Source organism: Eleutherodactylus coqui, chromosome 4 (genome assembly GCF_035609145.1).
Source record: "Eleutherodactylus coqui strain aEleCoq1 chromosome 4, aEleCoq1.hap1, whole genome shotgun sequence".
In the NCBI taxonomy this organism is placed as follows: domain Eukaryota; kingdom Metazoa; phylum Chordata; class Amphibia; order Anura; family Eleutherodactylidae; genus Eleutherodactylus; species Eleutherodactylus coqui.
Genome location: NC_089840.1, coordinates 277,687,962 through 277,705,073, shown reverse-complemented (window position 1 = coordinate 277,705,073; position 17,112 = coordinate 277,687,962). Strand labels below are relative to the sequence as shown.

Genomic DNA, 17,112 nt, shown 5'->3' with positions numbered 1-17,112 from the left:
TGCTCCAAAGTTCTAGGCTCCGGGTGCGCCACCAAGAGGTCCTTGAGGCCCTCCGACAGACCGGCCAAAAACAGATCCTTCAAGGCCGCGTCATTCCACCCAGACTCCGTGCAGTGTTGACGAAATTGTGAACAATAGTCCTCAGCCACCTTCAGCCCCTGTCGCAAGGCCAGGAGTTTAGAGACTGCAAGGGCAGCACGGTCAGGTTCATCATACAGCTGGCCCAAAGCAGAAAAAAAGGCGTCTAGTGACTGTCGGGTGGTGGAGTCAGCTGATAAGGAGAAGGCCCAATTTTGGGGTTGTCCCCTCAGGCGAGTTATCACGAAACCCACTTTCTGGTATTCTGTGCCAGAGGTGTGGGGTCGGAGGTCAAAATAAAGCTTGCAGCCTTCTCTGAACACAAAAAACTGACTTCTCTCCCCGAAAAAGAAGTCAGGAGGTGTTGCTCGGGGTTCAGAAACCGTGCCAGGAGTGGCAGGGAGCTGCATTATATTAGAAGCCCCTCGCTGCTCCTGATGCTGCAGGTGAGCAGTCTGGTCCTGGACCAAGTCCGTCAGAACCTGTACCTGGTTGGCTAAAGCCGCCACAGCCTCCATAGTGGGGTTCAAGGTTGCTGATCGGATGTAGGGATCCGACTTCCGTTCGGCCAGTGTTACTGTCAGGACTCGGGGTCCGAGAAACTGGAGGTCCCTGAAAATAACCGCAACCCCTGTCCCTTCCTACTTGCCCCCCTGGGCTAAGCTCCAGGGCGACAACTGGGCGACGGTCCCTACACTCACTAAGGAAGGGGAAACACTGGGACTAACAAACAGACAGACACTGGAACAAACAACAGCAAGGAGAGTCAGACAATCCGGGTCAGCAACGAGAGGGTACGCGGTACAAGAGGGTCAGGCAAAAGCAATGTCAGGTCAAAAGGCAGAGGGTCAATATCAGGAGTCAGAAATACAAGGTACGCTGGTGTAGCAGGAAATCCAAAACTAGCACTGGCACTGGTCTGCAGACACCAGCAGGTTTAAATGTGGTCAGAGCTCCCGCCCCAGCAGCTGATTGGGGCAGGGAGCCTGACAGCAGCTGAGTGCACCCAGCAGCACTGGGGAACACGCCCCCAGCCCTGCAGGAGGCAGGACAGGAGACACATGTTTGGTTGCCAAGATACCTAGGACGCGACGCGGGGCAACACCCACCGCGTCCCTGGCAACCTGGCGGCGAGGCGGAGCCCGGCGGCCAGGGGAGGCGACGAGGACCGGAGCCCCCCTGCGCCGCACAGCAGCCGCACGTGTGACAGGACCGGCAGTGCGGGCACGACGGACCCGCGAACCGCCAGTCCTTACATTATTATTATTATTATTTAATTGTTCTGCAGTCTACTATGCTTTCCAGAAGTTCCTTGTAAAGGTGTGGACCACCCCTGTGGAGCAGGAGAGTATACCCGCTGACATTAGAGAGCTGTGTAACACTTTGTCCTCTAGTTACAGGCATGTAGAAGTTCCACCAGGAGGAGAATGAATTTTAAGACTCGCCTCCTGTATCAAACCTGATCTATTACAAGATGGGAGTTATGTTCTCATGGAAACACCAGGAGAAATGATCAACAAGAATGGATGGATGGTGCTCCCTGAGCGGAAAGATTGGAGGACGCAAGTAGAGTCGTCTACAGTTGTAACTCCAAGAAACTGCTCCCCTTATTTATTATTTCTTCCACCTTTATCAAAAGTTCTGATAAAATAATAATTTACCATAACCCCTTTTAGCAAGTAGTAATCCTGGTGTTAGGTCTGGCAGACGTGGGCGTCGTTCTCGGAATCTGTAATTGCCTTTTGGTTCTGCCTCTTCCACCCAGCTGCAGATTCTTTGTCATCTCTTCGACTATATAGAGGCCTCAGACCTGACAACCCCTGCTGCAGTGTTATTGTATTGTAGAGTCCACTGATGTATACACGTGTCGCAGCTGCTCCTGTTGTTCCTGTGTCTGCAGTTGGTGCTTGGTCTTCAGTTTGCTCAGTACTTTCAGCTTGGTCCTGAACTTGCTCACTCCTTGGTTCTGCAAACGGTGTGGTGTTATCCAACTTCCTAGTGACCAGTCTTGACAGGGTTAATCAGTGCCTAGGTTTACACGCAGGGCTTCCCTTGTCAGGGTGAATTCTCTGCTGCTGATAGGCAGGGACTTTCCATCTTCTGCTTCCAGAATAGGAATGGAAGCAGGCCATGCCTCCAGTGGTGAGCATCCAGGTTTCCAGAGTCGGCTGCCTGCCCTGCCGGTCTGTTCCATCCACTGGTGACACAGCGGATCCACATTAAATCCCTAACATCTGGTCATTTGACATTTGAACTTTGATGAAGATTTTACTATATATATATATTAATGAAATGTTTGTTTTTAATGTTTTTATAAATGTACATTGAAAGTCTTTATTGGACCATTTAACAGACTGTGTCATACATGTCCCGCCTTCTCAAGCCCCCCCCCCCCCCCCCCCTTTCTTTCCTCCCCTCCTCGTCTTTCAGGTTAATGGAGTTTTCAAAATCCTTCAAATGCTGCTAATGATTTATATGTATTTATTTTTAGTGTTGGATGAAATGCGGAAGGAATACTGTTACTCTGTTACATTGGAACGCTTGTTCTTGTTTGCGTTCCACTGACTACGCCGAGGGTCATGTGACACGCAACAGGTAGACTGCGTCACCAAATGATGCCTCTCTGCTGCAAAACAAGGAAGTAGGGATCTGTAAGTTCTCATACTATATATAATCTCTTTGTAAATTTGTTTTATATGCTTGAAAAAGGCCCCCAAGGGACTAAAACGCGTTGCTGTTGATAATAATAGAGGATACAATCTTTCTGCTGCATCATTGGATTCTATGCTGGATTCCATCTGGACACTGTAATCCCTATAAGGGATTAAACTGCCTTTCTGGATCAGGGGTGTTCTTGGCAGGAGACACCCCTGTGAAGTAAATTCTTGCTACTGTTTTTTCTTGCTGTATTCATATCCAAAAGGGGGTATTATTACTGAATGGGGACATAAAGGAGGCATTATTGCGAAGTGGGGGCACTTTTACTGTGTTAGTGTTGCTACACTCAGCACTTACTGGGTGGAGCCTACAAAATAGGAACAGTAATACTGTGTGGCACAAAAATGGGAACAGTAATACAGTGTGGAGTATCACAGGTTGCATTATTACTATCTTGGGTACTATGTAAGGGGGGATTGTGAAAAGGTGTAGATAATGTAGGAAGGGTGTTGGAAAAGCGAGGAGCAAAAGATGTCTGTGCGTCAAATTCTTCAGAGACACATTCTTGCTGGGAGAAGTTGTCATTGTAGTCTGGGTCGGATACAGAAGAAAAGGGAATCTGAGCGACTCCAGTCAAAGAGGACGGCACCTGTTATCACTGGATATAACGGTAGTATAATCATTTATATGGTCTGGAAAGCACCTGTATATAGCTGTTATTTACCATTATATGGTGACTGCATGCAGCGTTGCTGATTTGCTGCCACACGTGTCATGACACACTGTATAAGGACGCACGGAGACTCTATTACTCGAGGGCTTAAACAAACCTTGAGCCGGCCCCGTCATCAATAGTTGATCGGCTGGGGTCTGCTGCTTGGGATTCCAGCTAATAAGGCGCCCACTGTCACTGCTGCAATACATGGGGTCAAAGTTGAAGCTGCTACTCCATTATGTGTAGTGGATATCGCTTTTAACTGCAGGTGCAGCTCTCGTTAAAATCAATTGGAGCAGCACTTGCAGTTACAAGTTTCGGTAACTATTCAGGTGTCTGAGCCAAGTACTTGCGCTACGACCCCTGACAGCGGGCACCTGATTTGCTGATTGTCTGGCATCTGGAGTAGTAGACCCCAGATGGCCTATTGTGAGGATGGTATCCATCTATAGTATTTTCCTGGAAAACCCATTTAAAATATATTTTAAAAAACTGCACATTAAAAAATATATGGAAAACCATTTTTCCATAAAAATTGTAATTCATAAAAGTGTTCCTCTCAGATATATAAATGGTGTCACCGCAATCATCACAACCCATACGATAAAGGTGACAAAATGTTTAACACAATGTGAACAACATAGAAATCAACAGATTTTTTTTTTTAACCATGAAGCAGTATGTACATTTTTATATATCAATGACTACACTATATTTGTGTCAAAAAGCTCTTTCAATCAGAGCTGTGACAGCATGTGTATAGGGAGCCTCACTGAATGTATCAGGAACCCTGTTGAGTAAACTGGAAGACCCTGGCCAGACTTCTGGACCTAAATCCTGTGAGGAGTTTGTTTTTTTGCATAAATAGGTAAAAAAAAGGGGGTTAATGGACTGAAATAAAGCACATAGGGGCAGGTGATGGGACCTGGTAGGTGATCTGCCTGGCAATTCTTCTGGCCATTTGATGCTGAGGAGTTTTGTGAGATCTTGGGGCCACAAAGACAGTGATGTCATCTGCATATTCCACCACTCTCCAAGTGGCTTTCAGCCCTTTTTGGCTCATCCCGACACCAACGGTGCACTTTTTCTCCTAAAAAATGAATCAATTGTGACCACGGATAACAGGATGCTCAAATGAAAAATCAGCAGACACTGAACAAAACTACAAAAGAGCCCCCACCTCCACCCCATCACGACTTCATAGATCTTTATTTCATTGGTCTTTACTTTTCAACAAAAGTCTGATCTCCTCATTGACTTTAGCAAAATGGATAAACATTCCCTTAATGCCTCAATCACAGCAGCCAAAATGTCCCATAAAACTTTGATGTCATGCTGTCTGGATCTGCCCACTTTTTGAGCCAATCCCTTTACTAGCCAAACCAACTACTTCTTCATTTTGTCAAAATACCAAGTATGGGGTCTACTGCTCACTCAGGTACAGTTTCAGCCTGGAAAGCCAACATCACATCCTCATCTAGATCCTTCTTCCCTAAGATGTATCCAATGTATAAACAAGGTTCAGGAGGAAGGAGGCTAAACTCTAGAACAAGGGGAACAATCTGACATTAGATGGGAGAAATCAGAAGCAATGTCAGAAAATTGGACTCTACTGAAAGAGTAGTAGATGCTTGGAACAAACTTCCAGCAGCCGTGGTTGGAAAATCAACAATAAATCAATTAAGCAGATATCTATCCTAAATGAGAAATAATATAAGGGTCGACTGGATGGACCACGTGTGATTTTTATGCCATCAGTTTCCTATGTTTCTCTGTGTGGAGGGATCTGATTCTTTTCAGAGACACCATACTGCCAATCAGCTTGGACATATTTTCACTGTGGTTTCTGTAGGGGTCGGGTAAGTGGGGATGCCCCAGTAATCCATCTCAAAAACCAAAGCCATGTGCTTATTATATTGACATGTCTTAACTAAGGACTACACTCAGAAACCCCTTTAAGCAAAAGCTTCCCTCTGGAGACATCATCGCCACTATGTCTAGTCAGGGTGGTTGGAGAACTCCACCTCAACAATGGACACTGCTGAAGAGATGGCATTGTGGAGGGGTGCACTGTGTGTGGGCACTTTGGGGGTGCATTGTGTGTGGACACTGTGAAGGGGGGGCAGTGGGGGGGCACTCGAGGGGGACACTGTGGAGGGGGGGACTGTGTGTGGGGCAGTCTGGAGGGGGCACTGTGAGGGGGGGGGCATGTGTGTGTGTGTAGGGCATGTTTGGTGCTACTTTCACTTTCAATAGCAGAGGATCGCAATCCTCTGCTATTGAAAGTGCTGCTAGAGATCACGATCTCCTGCTACTGCCGTGACAGCTGTAGCAAGAGATTCCTTCATCTCCCCAGCAAGTCCCCTCATTACTGGACACTGGGACAATGATGTGACAATGATGTGACAGTGTCCAGTGAAGACTTGACATGCCGGGGAGATGAAGGAATTTCCTGCTACAGCTGTCACAGCAGTAGCAGGAGATCGCACTGCTCTCCCTGCCTCTCATTGCTTTGAATGGAGCCGGCCAGCTCCATTATGACACCGGTCCTCCAGTCATGTGACCGGTGTCATCGGGAGCGCGCACGCTGGGGAGAGAGAGGCAGCAGTGCATCATGGGAACTACCCAGCGGCGCCATCTTTGAAAAATCCTTCAGGCTAGCTTTATAAGGGGAAGAAAAGGAATAAAAAGGTGAGCAAAATATCGCTTTTATGTGTAAAGCTGTAGTGTGTGATGCTTCTACTCTACAGGGCATTAATGGGGAAAAAAATCAGTTTGGGCGGCGGACAACCCCTTTAATATCTACATTAACAAGACGTTTATGACCATAATTTTCAGGTAGACATAAACCTTGACTCTAGAACTGTCCTCATACCGAAGCCTATTTAAGACCCTACCTTGGTACAATGATATCGCCCAATTTTATTACTAAATTGTGATTATAAATGTTTAGCAAAACTTCCGGCCAATAGCCTCCGAAATATACTCCTGACCAATATTGGCTTCTCAACCCAAAGACAATTCACTAAAAACATCCGAACCGCCATTGCAGCCACCATTGAGGCTAAATGCAAAAATGCCCCTCGGATGCTCCTGCTTAGGCTGGATACGAAAAAGGCTTTTGACAAGGTATCATGGCCTTTCCTATCCTCTACCCCATATGTGTCAAACACAAGGCCCGCAGGCCAAATCCGGCCCGCTGCCTCGTGCTATGTGGCCCCCGGTGTGCCGATGCCGCTCACCTTTGCAGCGGTTACCAGCTGGGGTGCCGCAGCTCCCCGCTGGTAATCGCGCTGTTACCGCTGATCCTGGCGCACACTGACGTCAGTGTGCAACCAGGATCCTCCTCCCCTGAGTCCCCTGCTCATCAGTTCCGCAGAAGAGGACTCGGGGAGGAAGCGTGCCGGGCACTCACACTGACGTCAGTGTGCATCTGGGCTCAGGGCAAGCAGAGTTGGAGCGACGCTAACAGGAAGGAAGAGGTAAGTATATGGGTTGGGAGGGTGTGCTGCTTATTACTTGGGGGGGGAGGGGGCTGCTTATTACTGAGGAGTGGGGGCTGCTTATTACTGGGGGGGAGGGGCTGCTTATTACTGGGGAGGGGGTATTATTGGGTGGGGGGCTGAAAACGCAATCCTATGCAGACGGCTGCGATTCCTCTGTGCGAAATCTCGCACGGAAAACAAATCGCGGCATGCTCTATTACTGTGCGGGGCAGCCGGCACATCCCAGAGCCGGAGCTGTGGGAGCAGGTAAGTACCGCGCTGGTTCCTGCAGGGGTTAGGTCCCGCTGCGAGAATTCTCATAGTGGTATCTGACCCGGCCGTCTGCAGGCGTATATAAGCAGCCATCAACTCTATCAATGTATATAAAACTGATTTAGATATAAATTACCTCAGTACACTTATTTGGGTCATGTTGGGCATAATAACCACAAGATATTGAGGAGGAATAGGAAAAAAAGACTAAATACGGAAGGGAATGGGGAGTGGGAGTACAAACTATATATATATACACACTCTTATAGATACATATATATAAAGAGTCCTATAGGATTACCAGCATAGACCAAATAAAGATCAAATAAAGATAAACATGCATATGAGTATAAATATACCATTATTAAAATATTAATATAATATAAAAATATTAAAATATTAAACTCATTACTTACCCTATATGAACAAGATATAAATTCGTGATTAGAACTGTCCTCATACCGAAGCCTATTTAAGACCCTACCTTGGTACAATGATATCGCCCAATTTTATTACTAAATTGTGATTATAAATGTTTAGCAAAACTTCCGGCCAATAGCCTCCGAAATATACTCCTGACCAATATTGGCTTCTCAACCCAAAGACAATTCACTAAAAACATCCGAACCGCCATTGCAGCCACCATTGAGGCTAAATGCCAAAATGCCCCTCGGATGCTCCTGCTTAGGGTTGATACGAAAAAGGCTTTTGACAAGATATCATGGCCTTTCCTATCCTCTACCCCATATGTGTCAAACACAAGGCCCGCAGGCCAAATCCGGCCCGCTGCCTCGTGTTATGTGGCCCCCGGCGTGCTGATGCCGCTCACCACTGTAGCGATTACCAGCTGGGGTGCCGCAGCTCCCCGCTGGTAATCGCGCTGTTACCGCTGATCCCAGCGCACACTGACGTCAGTGTGCAGCCAGGATCCTCCTCCCCTGAGTCCCCTGCTCATCAGTTCCGCAGGAGAGGACTCGGGGAGGAAGCGTGCCGGGCGCTCACACTGACGTCAGTGTGCATCTGGGCTCAGGGCAAGCAGAGTGGGAGCGACGCTAACAGGAAGGAAGAGGTAAGTATATGGGTTGGGAGGGTGTGCTGCTTATTACTTGGGGGGGAGGGGGCTGCTTATTACTGAGGAGTGGGGGCTGCTTATTACTGGGGGGAGGGGCTGCTTATTACTGGGGAGGGGGTATTATTGGGTGGGGGGCTGAAAATGCAATCCTATGCAGACGGCTGCGATTCGTCTGCGCGAAATCTCGCACGGAAAACAAATCGCGGCATGCTCTATTACTGTGCGGGGCAGCCGGCACATCACAGAGCCGAAGCCGCGGGAGCAGGTAAGTACCGCGCTGGTTCCTGCAGGGGTTGGGTCCCGCTGCGAGAATTCTCACAGTGGGATCCGACCCGGCCGTCTGCAGGTGGCCTAACAATCGGCTCTTTGAAGGTCACCATAAGCCTGATGTGGCCCTCGGTCAAAATGAGTTTGACACCCCTGGCCTAAGCATTTTCTCGTTTTCTTTTGGAAGCTATTTTAATCAGATGATCCCTTTATATAAACTTTATGAGCTAGCCAAGTTCATACAGGGGAAGAATCAGGGCTGGTGTAGGTTTTGAAATAGTCTGGAAGTTGTTGCGTGATCTGAGCGAGAAGTTGTGGGTCTGATAAAGAGAGTTATGAAAAAAGGTCAACACCCCCCTATGTTTTGTAGGGGCACAAGCAGTTTAGAATCTTGTATATTGTGAATGGAAATAGCTAGGAGAGGAAGATTGAGAAAAGTGAGTGTCATATAACGTCTGAATGGTGATTCACATATTATAAAAAGGCCTGTTTTCTTTTCTGAGGGCAATTAGATCCTCCTACATTAAGGTAAATAATGTGGACCATGAGGAAGGATGCAATTGGACACCTGTCTGTGAGATATTGTTGTGAGATGGACTTTGTTGACAACCTAACTAAAGAAGAACTGAATGAAAACCTGTAGTTCAGACATATTAAAGACATATAATATAAAACAAGAAGGCGGGTCCTGAGGCCCAACCCAGGATGACTGAAATTGTTTCTCAGTGATGGGTGTGCGACAGTCAACTTATGTATACCAACCTGCAAAGCAAGGCCGGAACTGCACTGGCCTTTAGAATATGCAAACTTTCATAAGGCTTTGCTATATGAGGTTGTAAAAAGGGTTTAGTAATCCCTTTCCCAATACATAATGGATTTAATCCAAATTATGTTCTACAGATTGCTCCCAGAATAGAAATAGAGCCTTCAGGTCTCAGAGCGGTGTCTGCAGAAAGCAGGTAGAAGAGGCAAAAATCAACACTAACTTGGTAATTATAACGTAAAGTAAATAAGGTCAGTCAGGCACAAGGCCCCTCACATTGCGGATACACTCAACATCAGTCTTAAAAGACCAATGTCACACACATCCGTACTCTGGCGACCTAAGGGCTCCCCCTGACAACATTCAGCTCATGTACTCATGTCCGCTCGGACCCGAGCAGGAACAGAAGCTGGTCCAATTTGTCTTCTGGATGAGCCTATCACGATCCAAGTATGTCTAGGACATGGTGGTTGACCTCTTGGGATAGCTCTCGCTGTTACTAGAATTCATGCAGTCTCTGCAGCTTGGTAGACCTGTTCCAAGTTTCTTACTGAGTAAGATCTGCCCTAGTGATGAAAAATGAGAGCAAAGGGGAAGCACCATTTATATGTTTTATTAGCCATTTGAAGTGCTTAGGTGATTGGTCAAAGCATTCTGCGTGACGCTAATGTGGCAGGAGTGATGTCCGCGAATAGTTGGAATGTCGCATTTAGCTGTAGTATAATTTTAGAATAACATCTCAGGGTAGGTTTGGATTAGGAGGGTGGACAAGGGCCTGATGGGTCCTGTCAATTTGCTGCAGATTTTGGTCTGGGTAGAAGTACAGAAAAAATGTTGGTTGTTCTCTCCTTCAGAGCAGTCATTGTTTCAGGAAGTCCACGGATACGAAGAGTTGCTCACCAGGACCTGTTGTAGCTTCTTATCGACATTGGATAGGAGCTGCGAGTGTAGTAGCCATGCATGTCACTGAAGAGTAGTCAGGATAGTCAGGAGTCATTATTGGGAAGTCTTGGGTCGCAGTACAGATAGATGAGGTGGGTAACATAGTCAAGGGAGAAACCAGAAGTCGTTTTCAGAAAGTCTTGGTATGCAGTACAGAGGGATGAAGCGGTTAACATAGTCAGGAAGGAAGCCAGAAGCGGAAGCTGAATCAAATGCTGTGGAGCAGAATAATCATGCACGGGCAGGGTCAGGTTTTAATAGGAAGTGCAATCAAAGACATAGGCGGGGTCAGAACCAGGAGGCAGGAGCTAGATATCTGGCTATAGAGAGCAAAGCTGAGAGTTAGGCAAGGGAACTTTTGGCTGGATAGCAGGATAGATTAATAAGAAAGGCTACTGCTTGGAGTTCAGGAGGTTTTTGGATCGAGTCCTGACACCTGTTTTTAAGGTCTTCGTATTTGGATTTTGGGATATCTAATTTGGACTCTTAATTCTTTAATGTGCTGCTTATCTTCTTTTAGCACTACAACATCATCTGTCTTATGTCCCAGATCATCTATTCTTTGGCCTAAATTCTTTATTTGGTCAGTGAATTCTTTCACTGCTGTAGAAATCTCTTCCTTAAAAATAGATGTAAGCAAAGTTAATTGAGGCCCCATGAGAGCAGCAGATGAGTGTTCTGGATTTTGTTGCAGAGGAGGGGCCTCATATAAAGATTCAGATGTTGCTGAGCCCAGCAGGCCAAATACTGTGTTTGATTCAACTTAACTTGAGATTGGGTTGCAAACAATTCTGGGAGTGTACGCCATATTGTAATCCAAGAGTCCCTAGCGGCCTTTCATTTGGTTCTGGTTATTTTCATAATAGAGTGAGCTAAATAGCATAAGGTAGCAGGAATTATTAGGAAATTATAGTACCAGTGTTTCTGGTGGCGCAATGCGCCACACAGTTCTGCTACATGCACGTCACACACACAGCTCTGCTACGTTGGTATCACATATTAGCTGCATGGGATGTACAAAGCAGCTTGCGGCTGAAGTGAAATTGTGGCTTGTTGCTGTTTCATGTAAGCTGCATTAGCTTCACATCGGCGTTGAACCCTCAGTGGTGACATGTTTGCATGACATTGATGGTTTTTTTCAACACTGGAAAACGGTTGACGATTAGATGAAGGCTGGGCAGGTGTTGGCGGCATTAGCACTGGAGATGACATGATATCACGTTCAGGAGATGTGAAGACAGCGGTGAAGGACTATGCTTCAATGTTGTTGGTCAATATGCATTGCCATTGTGTACATTTGTGAAGTGTCATTTATTGGAGTCTCCACACAAGTGCCCAGCTGACTCACAACATACAAATGCCAAACTGAGTAATGCTGTATCAATAGCAACTGGGGCTGCAGGGGTTTGTGGGGGGGAGGTAATCCACCCAAAATCCCTCATTCAGTGCACAAGGAGGATAAAGGACATGTGATGTCATCACTGTCATGTGATCAGGGGGCGAAGCTAAGAGCCAATAACTGACATTACAGGCGCTGTCGGGTTCTGCATGTGGGTCATACAATATACACAGACGGACGGACAAGTGGTCATTATCACTTTGATTATGTCTTTATCAGAAATGTTCGGCCAAGGCGTGGTCTAGCTAGGCTTCAGGATTTCTTCCATAACCCACCCATGTGTCATACATATATAGGGGGTGGGCATAGTTTATGGCATTTAGTAGAATGATAATGGGAACCTCCAGGGGCTGTTCTAGGCTGATGCCTCTGCTATCCTATTCGCCTTCTTAACTATGCCACTAATTCTCCCCCTCAGCTGTACTCACCGCCCAGCTCAAGCAGCTTCTGTATTTTGGCCCCATGGCCAAAGGGAATAAACTTTAAGAGTTTTCCCTGCAGCAAACAATATATTTATCCAACTATTCATTGTGCATCGATGCTGCCTCAAACCCTCAATATTACTGGGGCGCCCAATTATCTGTATTATAAGAGGCTCTGCAGTTCCACCACCAATAGGAAACACGATGACCAGGATCCTGCACTGAAGAAGCCAGCAGGGTCAGACCCAGGATCAGGCAGTAGACTGGTGGCCTATGTAGTTATTATTCTGATGAACTTGTTCATCTTTGCTCCGTGTAGTATAATTAGCCTCTCTTCTCGCGATACCCGGCACAGCGCTCCTCTATGTTCTGCACATCCTCAAGGTAGGTGATCCGCATAGGAGACCTCAATGTGTTTACTGTTGATGGTGGAACTATAGAGCCCAGCTAATTCTTCTATAGGCTCTCACTGGCTGCAGCATCTCCTGACTATCGCATGGTATGAGGAGTGAGGAGAATCTTCCAGAGAAAAGATTAGTTTTCTATTATGGCTTTTGCAGCAGTAAAGGGACTTTGAATTGGCTACATTTGGAGAAGCACCAGACCCACTTTATGTGCTCCAGATTGTAACTTCAAGGTAGTGTGTCATGGTGTCTTATTGATGGATAAGTCGATTAGTTTCTTGACACTTTTAGGACTTTTTAGGTTTGGTGGAGTTCTTACATCACAATGTCAATGATAACAGAAGATGTGTGCTGAACTTATGTTGCTTAAATGGTCCCGTTCCAGAATTTGTACCTTCTGGACTGAGTTAATCTTCTTTGTAAGGTGGCCACCTCCAGCATCATCTGCCCCTGAGGTATTACTGATGGCTCCTCCTGATGAGGAGAAGTGGAAACATCATACCTGTATATTGTGATACACATAACTACAGTGATGAGATGGATGGCGAGGAGACTCTGTAGTCTGTCTCAGTGCTGTAACATGTTAGATATGATAATCTCCAATGAAATTATCTTTTTGTACCAAGTAGTTCCACGAAGTCCGGAATCCTTGGTGTAATTCTTTCCTCACTATTTCTACACATAACACCTACCAGCTCCCACTCATCTCCAGAGGTCTGAGGAAATAGCGTACTGTAGTGGCCCAGCGCATGCTTTCCTGGCCCCCTCCATAATGTCATACATGTATGTCTCATGTGGATGCATTGTGCAAAACTGTCTTGTCATTCTGTTTTGTGTATTGCACAGCTGCAGTGTGTAATGGGTTAAGTGTCTGCAAAACATGGAGACTGTCTGGTAAATGTAACAATTCTGTCCTGTTACGTGGTGTGAGAGAAGGTATAAATAGGAGTACATGAGAACAGGAAAAGGTCTATGTCTTCTGGGTTCCAATCAAAGAGTTTCAGCTACATGGGAGCACCTTCAGCCCTCATGTAGTGAAGAATGGAGGAGGAAGAGAGATTTCCCACACACCACCAGAAATGCTGTTAGAAGAGTGAGCCCCCCAAAAGAGAGAGAGCGTGAGTTGAGCATGTGTGTTCTTGTGGCAACACCTAGTGCAGAGGTACTCTTGTCTAATCAATTCACACCAGATGCATCCTACAGTCTGGGATTGCTAGGTGGAGGTATTTCAGTTTCATTGTTCACACTGAAGCGTCCAAAAGTCTGAGTTCTGCTGAGTGGTGGTAGGCGTCTTTATTTATTCACACACGGGGAGCCTAAAGTCTGGGCCTGCCGCGTGGAGGTACTTGGTTTCATCTCATTCCTGCATCAATGAGATCTAAACTTGTCATTTGTGGCATGTACTGCTGAAGTTTCAAGTCAAAGTTATTCCAGGCCCTGACCATTCCTGGGGACCTGAGGTACTGTACAATTGTCTGTGGCTTGTTTATTTCCTTGCCGAAGTTCATGCCAGTGGGAACCGAAACAATGGCGTCACCCGTGACAACTCTTTCACCTGTCCTAATGTTTATCAGGCATCCCCATGCCGGGGGTATCCGGAAGAGGCCCAGTGCTGCCCTGGCCTGGGCTGCATGCATCCCTCTGGGAGGGAGCGTGGTAAGTGCCACAGTGACAAGCCAGCATACTGCCCTCGCAGCTCCCCAGCATATGCCGTGTGTCTGGGGTCAACCTACAGGATGATGCATTACCATTTAAAGAACACAAGCATGTAAGGTTTTACATATTTATTACTTATTGGAAACAATTTTTGAGACTTAATTATGTATATTAATATGAAATATTCTCTACACACGGTTGGTATATACTATAAATGTGTTATCTGGGTTCTAGGTAATTTTTAGATAACAGACATTAATTGACAGTTGACAGTTATGCATATAATCATCTTGTAATACATGTGACTTCGTTTTGACTTTTAATGTGGAATTTTTTTTCTTGTACTATTTATTAATAAAAAAGAAAAAGAAAATGTCTTCTTCCCTGATAAGTTATTTAATGTTTAACAAGATGGGATTTGTGAGCGCTGCATTTGCCAAATTCAAAACATTAATACAGTTTTTCTTATGTGAGTTTTTTGATGGTCAACAGGATTGGACTTCTAAGTAAAATATTCACAACATTCATGATATGAAAATGCTTTCTCCTCCGTGTGAATTCTCTAATGTCTAAAAAAGATTTGATTGGGGCGTGGCTAAGCCTGCAAAGAGTGAGGTCGCACTGAATTTGCGCTCCCGAGCCATAGAAGACTTTACAGCTTCTTTTGGTGTTCCAAAACGAACAGCTGCACCTCACACTGTTTCCAACAACTTCTCTGCAGCGTGGGGATCACCCGGAGAGGTCCCACATGAAAATCAGTGGAGCGGGAGATCGGGAGACCTGTGCCTGCACGGAGCCGCAGCATCAGCAGCAGGAGAGGAGGGAGAGCCGACACGCGCAGGGGTTGAGCGGAGAGGCAGAGGTCCGCAGCGGTCCTTCAGCTGGGAAGCCCTGACAGCTCCGTTAGAAGCAGGAGGAGGAGGGAGCAAGATGGGCACCGAGCCAGCGCATAGAGATCCCGCGCCGACAGACCAGCGAGCGGGAACGGCGGCACCCGGGCCAGAGGAGAGACGCTTTCAATTCAAGGGCAGTAAGTACCTGCTGCCCCAGGGAAGCCCCTTAGACAAACAGTTATTTTAAAGCCACGTGAGCTGCACTGTTAACAGACCTCCCTGCTCTGCTCTACTCAGCAAACCACATCTCCCCGCCTGAACTCCCCGCCATTTTCATACCACATTTTCCCGCCTGAACTCCCCGCCATTTTGCTCCCCCCCTCCCTCCCCCACAGCTCTGCAGCGGTGAGCAGAGGGTGAGAACTGAGAGCTAAAGAGCCTGCAGCAATTAACTAACAGGCCACCAACTCTGCAGAAGAGAAAAAGAATTTAAAGGACACTGCCCTAATTTTTCCTGGAGCTGGCTTAGCCAGCTCTGCAAAATAACTAATTTTTCAAGGACCAGAGGTGTGGAGATATTTAAGCTACATACCAGCACTACCCCTGCCCTCTGAAGCTGCAACAATAAACCACAGGCAGCTACCTATACTGAAGAGAATAAGAAGTTGCATACAGGGCCCTGCTCTAATTTTTCTGGAATTGATTTCTTCAGCTCTATCAACAATATAATTCTCTCAGAACCAGCGGTACAGGTCGGTCACGACTACAAACCTATAGTCCCGCTAGGTGCACCATAATAATACTTGATCACCAGCAGACGATCTGAAAAGATGACTGATTAACCACTAAATAGTGTGGAGAGAGAGGCGTCCCACCCCGTGAAGTGTGTCATATTTAAAAATCTCTGTACCTCAAGACTCACTCATTAACTGAAGATGTTCCGCGTGCACTCAGTTAAAGAACAAAATGGTTAATGGCAGCAGGGAACGCAGCTGCGACCCACCGGAAACACCAAGACGACAAAAAAATCAAGCGGACATGCAAAAATTCCTAAAAAAGAAATGCGCACAAAGCCCCACGGCAAAAGCACTACCTCTACAAAACGAATCAGACTTTGCACCTCAGGACTCAGAGAATGAGAGCGAAATGGAAGAGGAAGAACGCAACCTCGGCACCCAAATCTCAAAATCCTTCCTACAAAAAGCACTCCTCAAAGTTACTCAACCAATAATTTCTGAACTGGCAGACATTAAATCCGAGCTGCAACAAATCGGACATAGAGTAGAGGACCTAGAGGGAACATGTTCCACCATCATCAAACACGCAAAAGCTACCTCTCAAGTAGTAGAAGCGCACCGCTCGTATCTAGACCGAGCCCTCACCCTAATCGAAGACCAAGAAAACCGCAGCAGACGCTGTAATGTCCGAATAAAAGGCCTCCCAGAAACCTGGGCAACAGAGTCCCTTCGCAAAGTGGCCGGAGAAATTTTTACAGATCTATTAGGCGAAGAGAGTGCCACGCGAATTCAAATCGAAAGAATACATAGAGCAATCAGACCCAAACCCAAAGAAGGAGACCCGCCAAGAGATGTTATTTGCGGTTTACTCTCCTTCACAGACACAAGCGCTATATTGAATGCGGTAAGAACACATCACCCGCTAAAATACAGCGATTCACCCATCCAGCTCTTTCAGGACATTGCACCCTCGACTTTAGCGAAAAGACGACAAACTACGTCCCCTACTGGAAGTCCTCAAATCCAAAGGAATCCAGTACTCTTGGATGTTTCCGTTTGGCCTTGCTATTAATGACTCAGGACGCAGATTATCAGTCAGAGCTCCAGAAGATCGTGAAGTGGTCTGGCATCATCTAAAGATTGATCCAATCGAAATACCTTCCTGGCTGCCAACACAATACGACTTAACCATCCCCCCACTTCCTGAGAATGAGCCGTGGAGAAAATTCATGAAACCCAAATCACACAAAAGCAAAAAATATGGTACAAAACCATCGTCTTAAGGCAAGAGACCCAACTCGCAGTGTGTTTAACTTACCTGGGAACTGTATCTCGGAACAACTGGAGAGAGACAAGATTGCAAGTCTACTTAAACCTCAGACTGAAACTTTAGCAGATTCGCAAAAGA

The 17,112-nt window shown here is 46.4% G+C and overlaps 1 protein-coding gene across 1 annotated transcript in view; it reads right to left on the bottom strand.

The window, feature by feature from the left end:
- Nucleotides 1-17,112, bottom strand: part of LOC136626719 (zinc finger protein 208-like) — a 214,852-nt gene that overhangs the window by 105,822 nt on the left and 91,918 nt on the right. The window contains exons 10-11 of the mRNA XM_066601725.1: nucleotides 17,023-17,045; nucleotides 4,886-4,994 (exon numbers count right to left, since the gene is read on the bottom strand). Of these exons, the coding sequence (XP_066457822.1) occupies nucleotides 4,886-4,994; nucleotides 17,023-17,045 (132 nt within the window). The remainder of the gene's footprint in view (nucleotides 1-4,885; nucleotides 4,995-17,022; nucleotides 17,046-17,112) is intronic.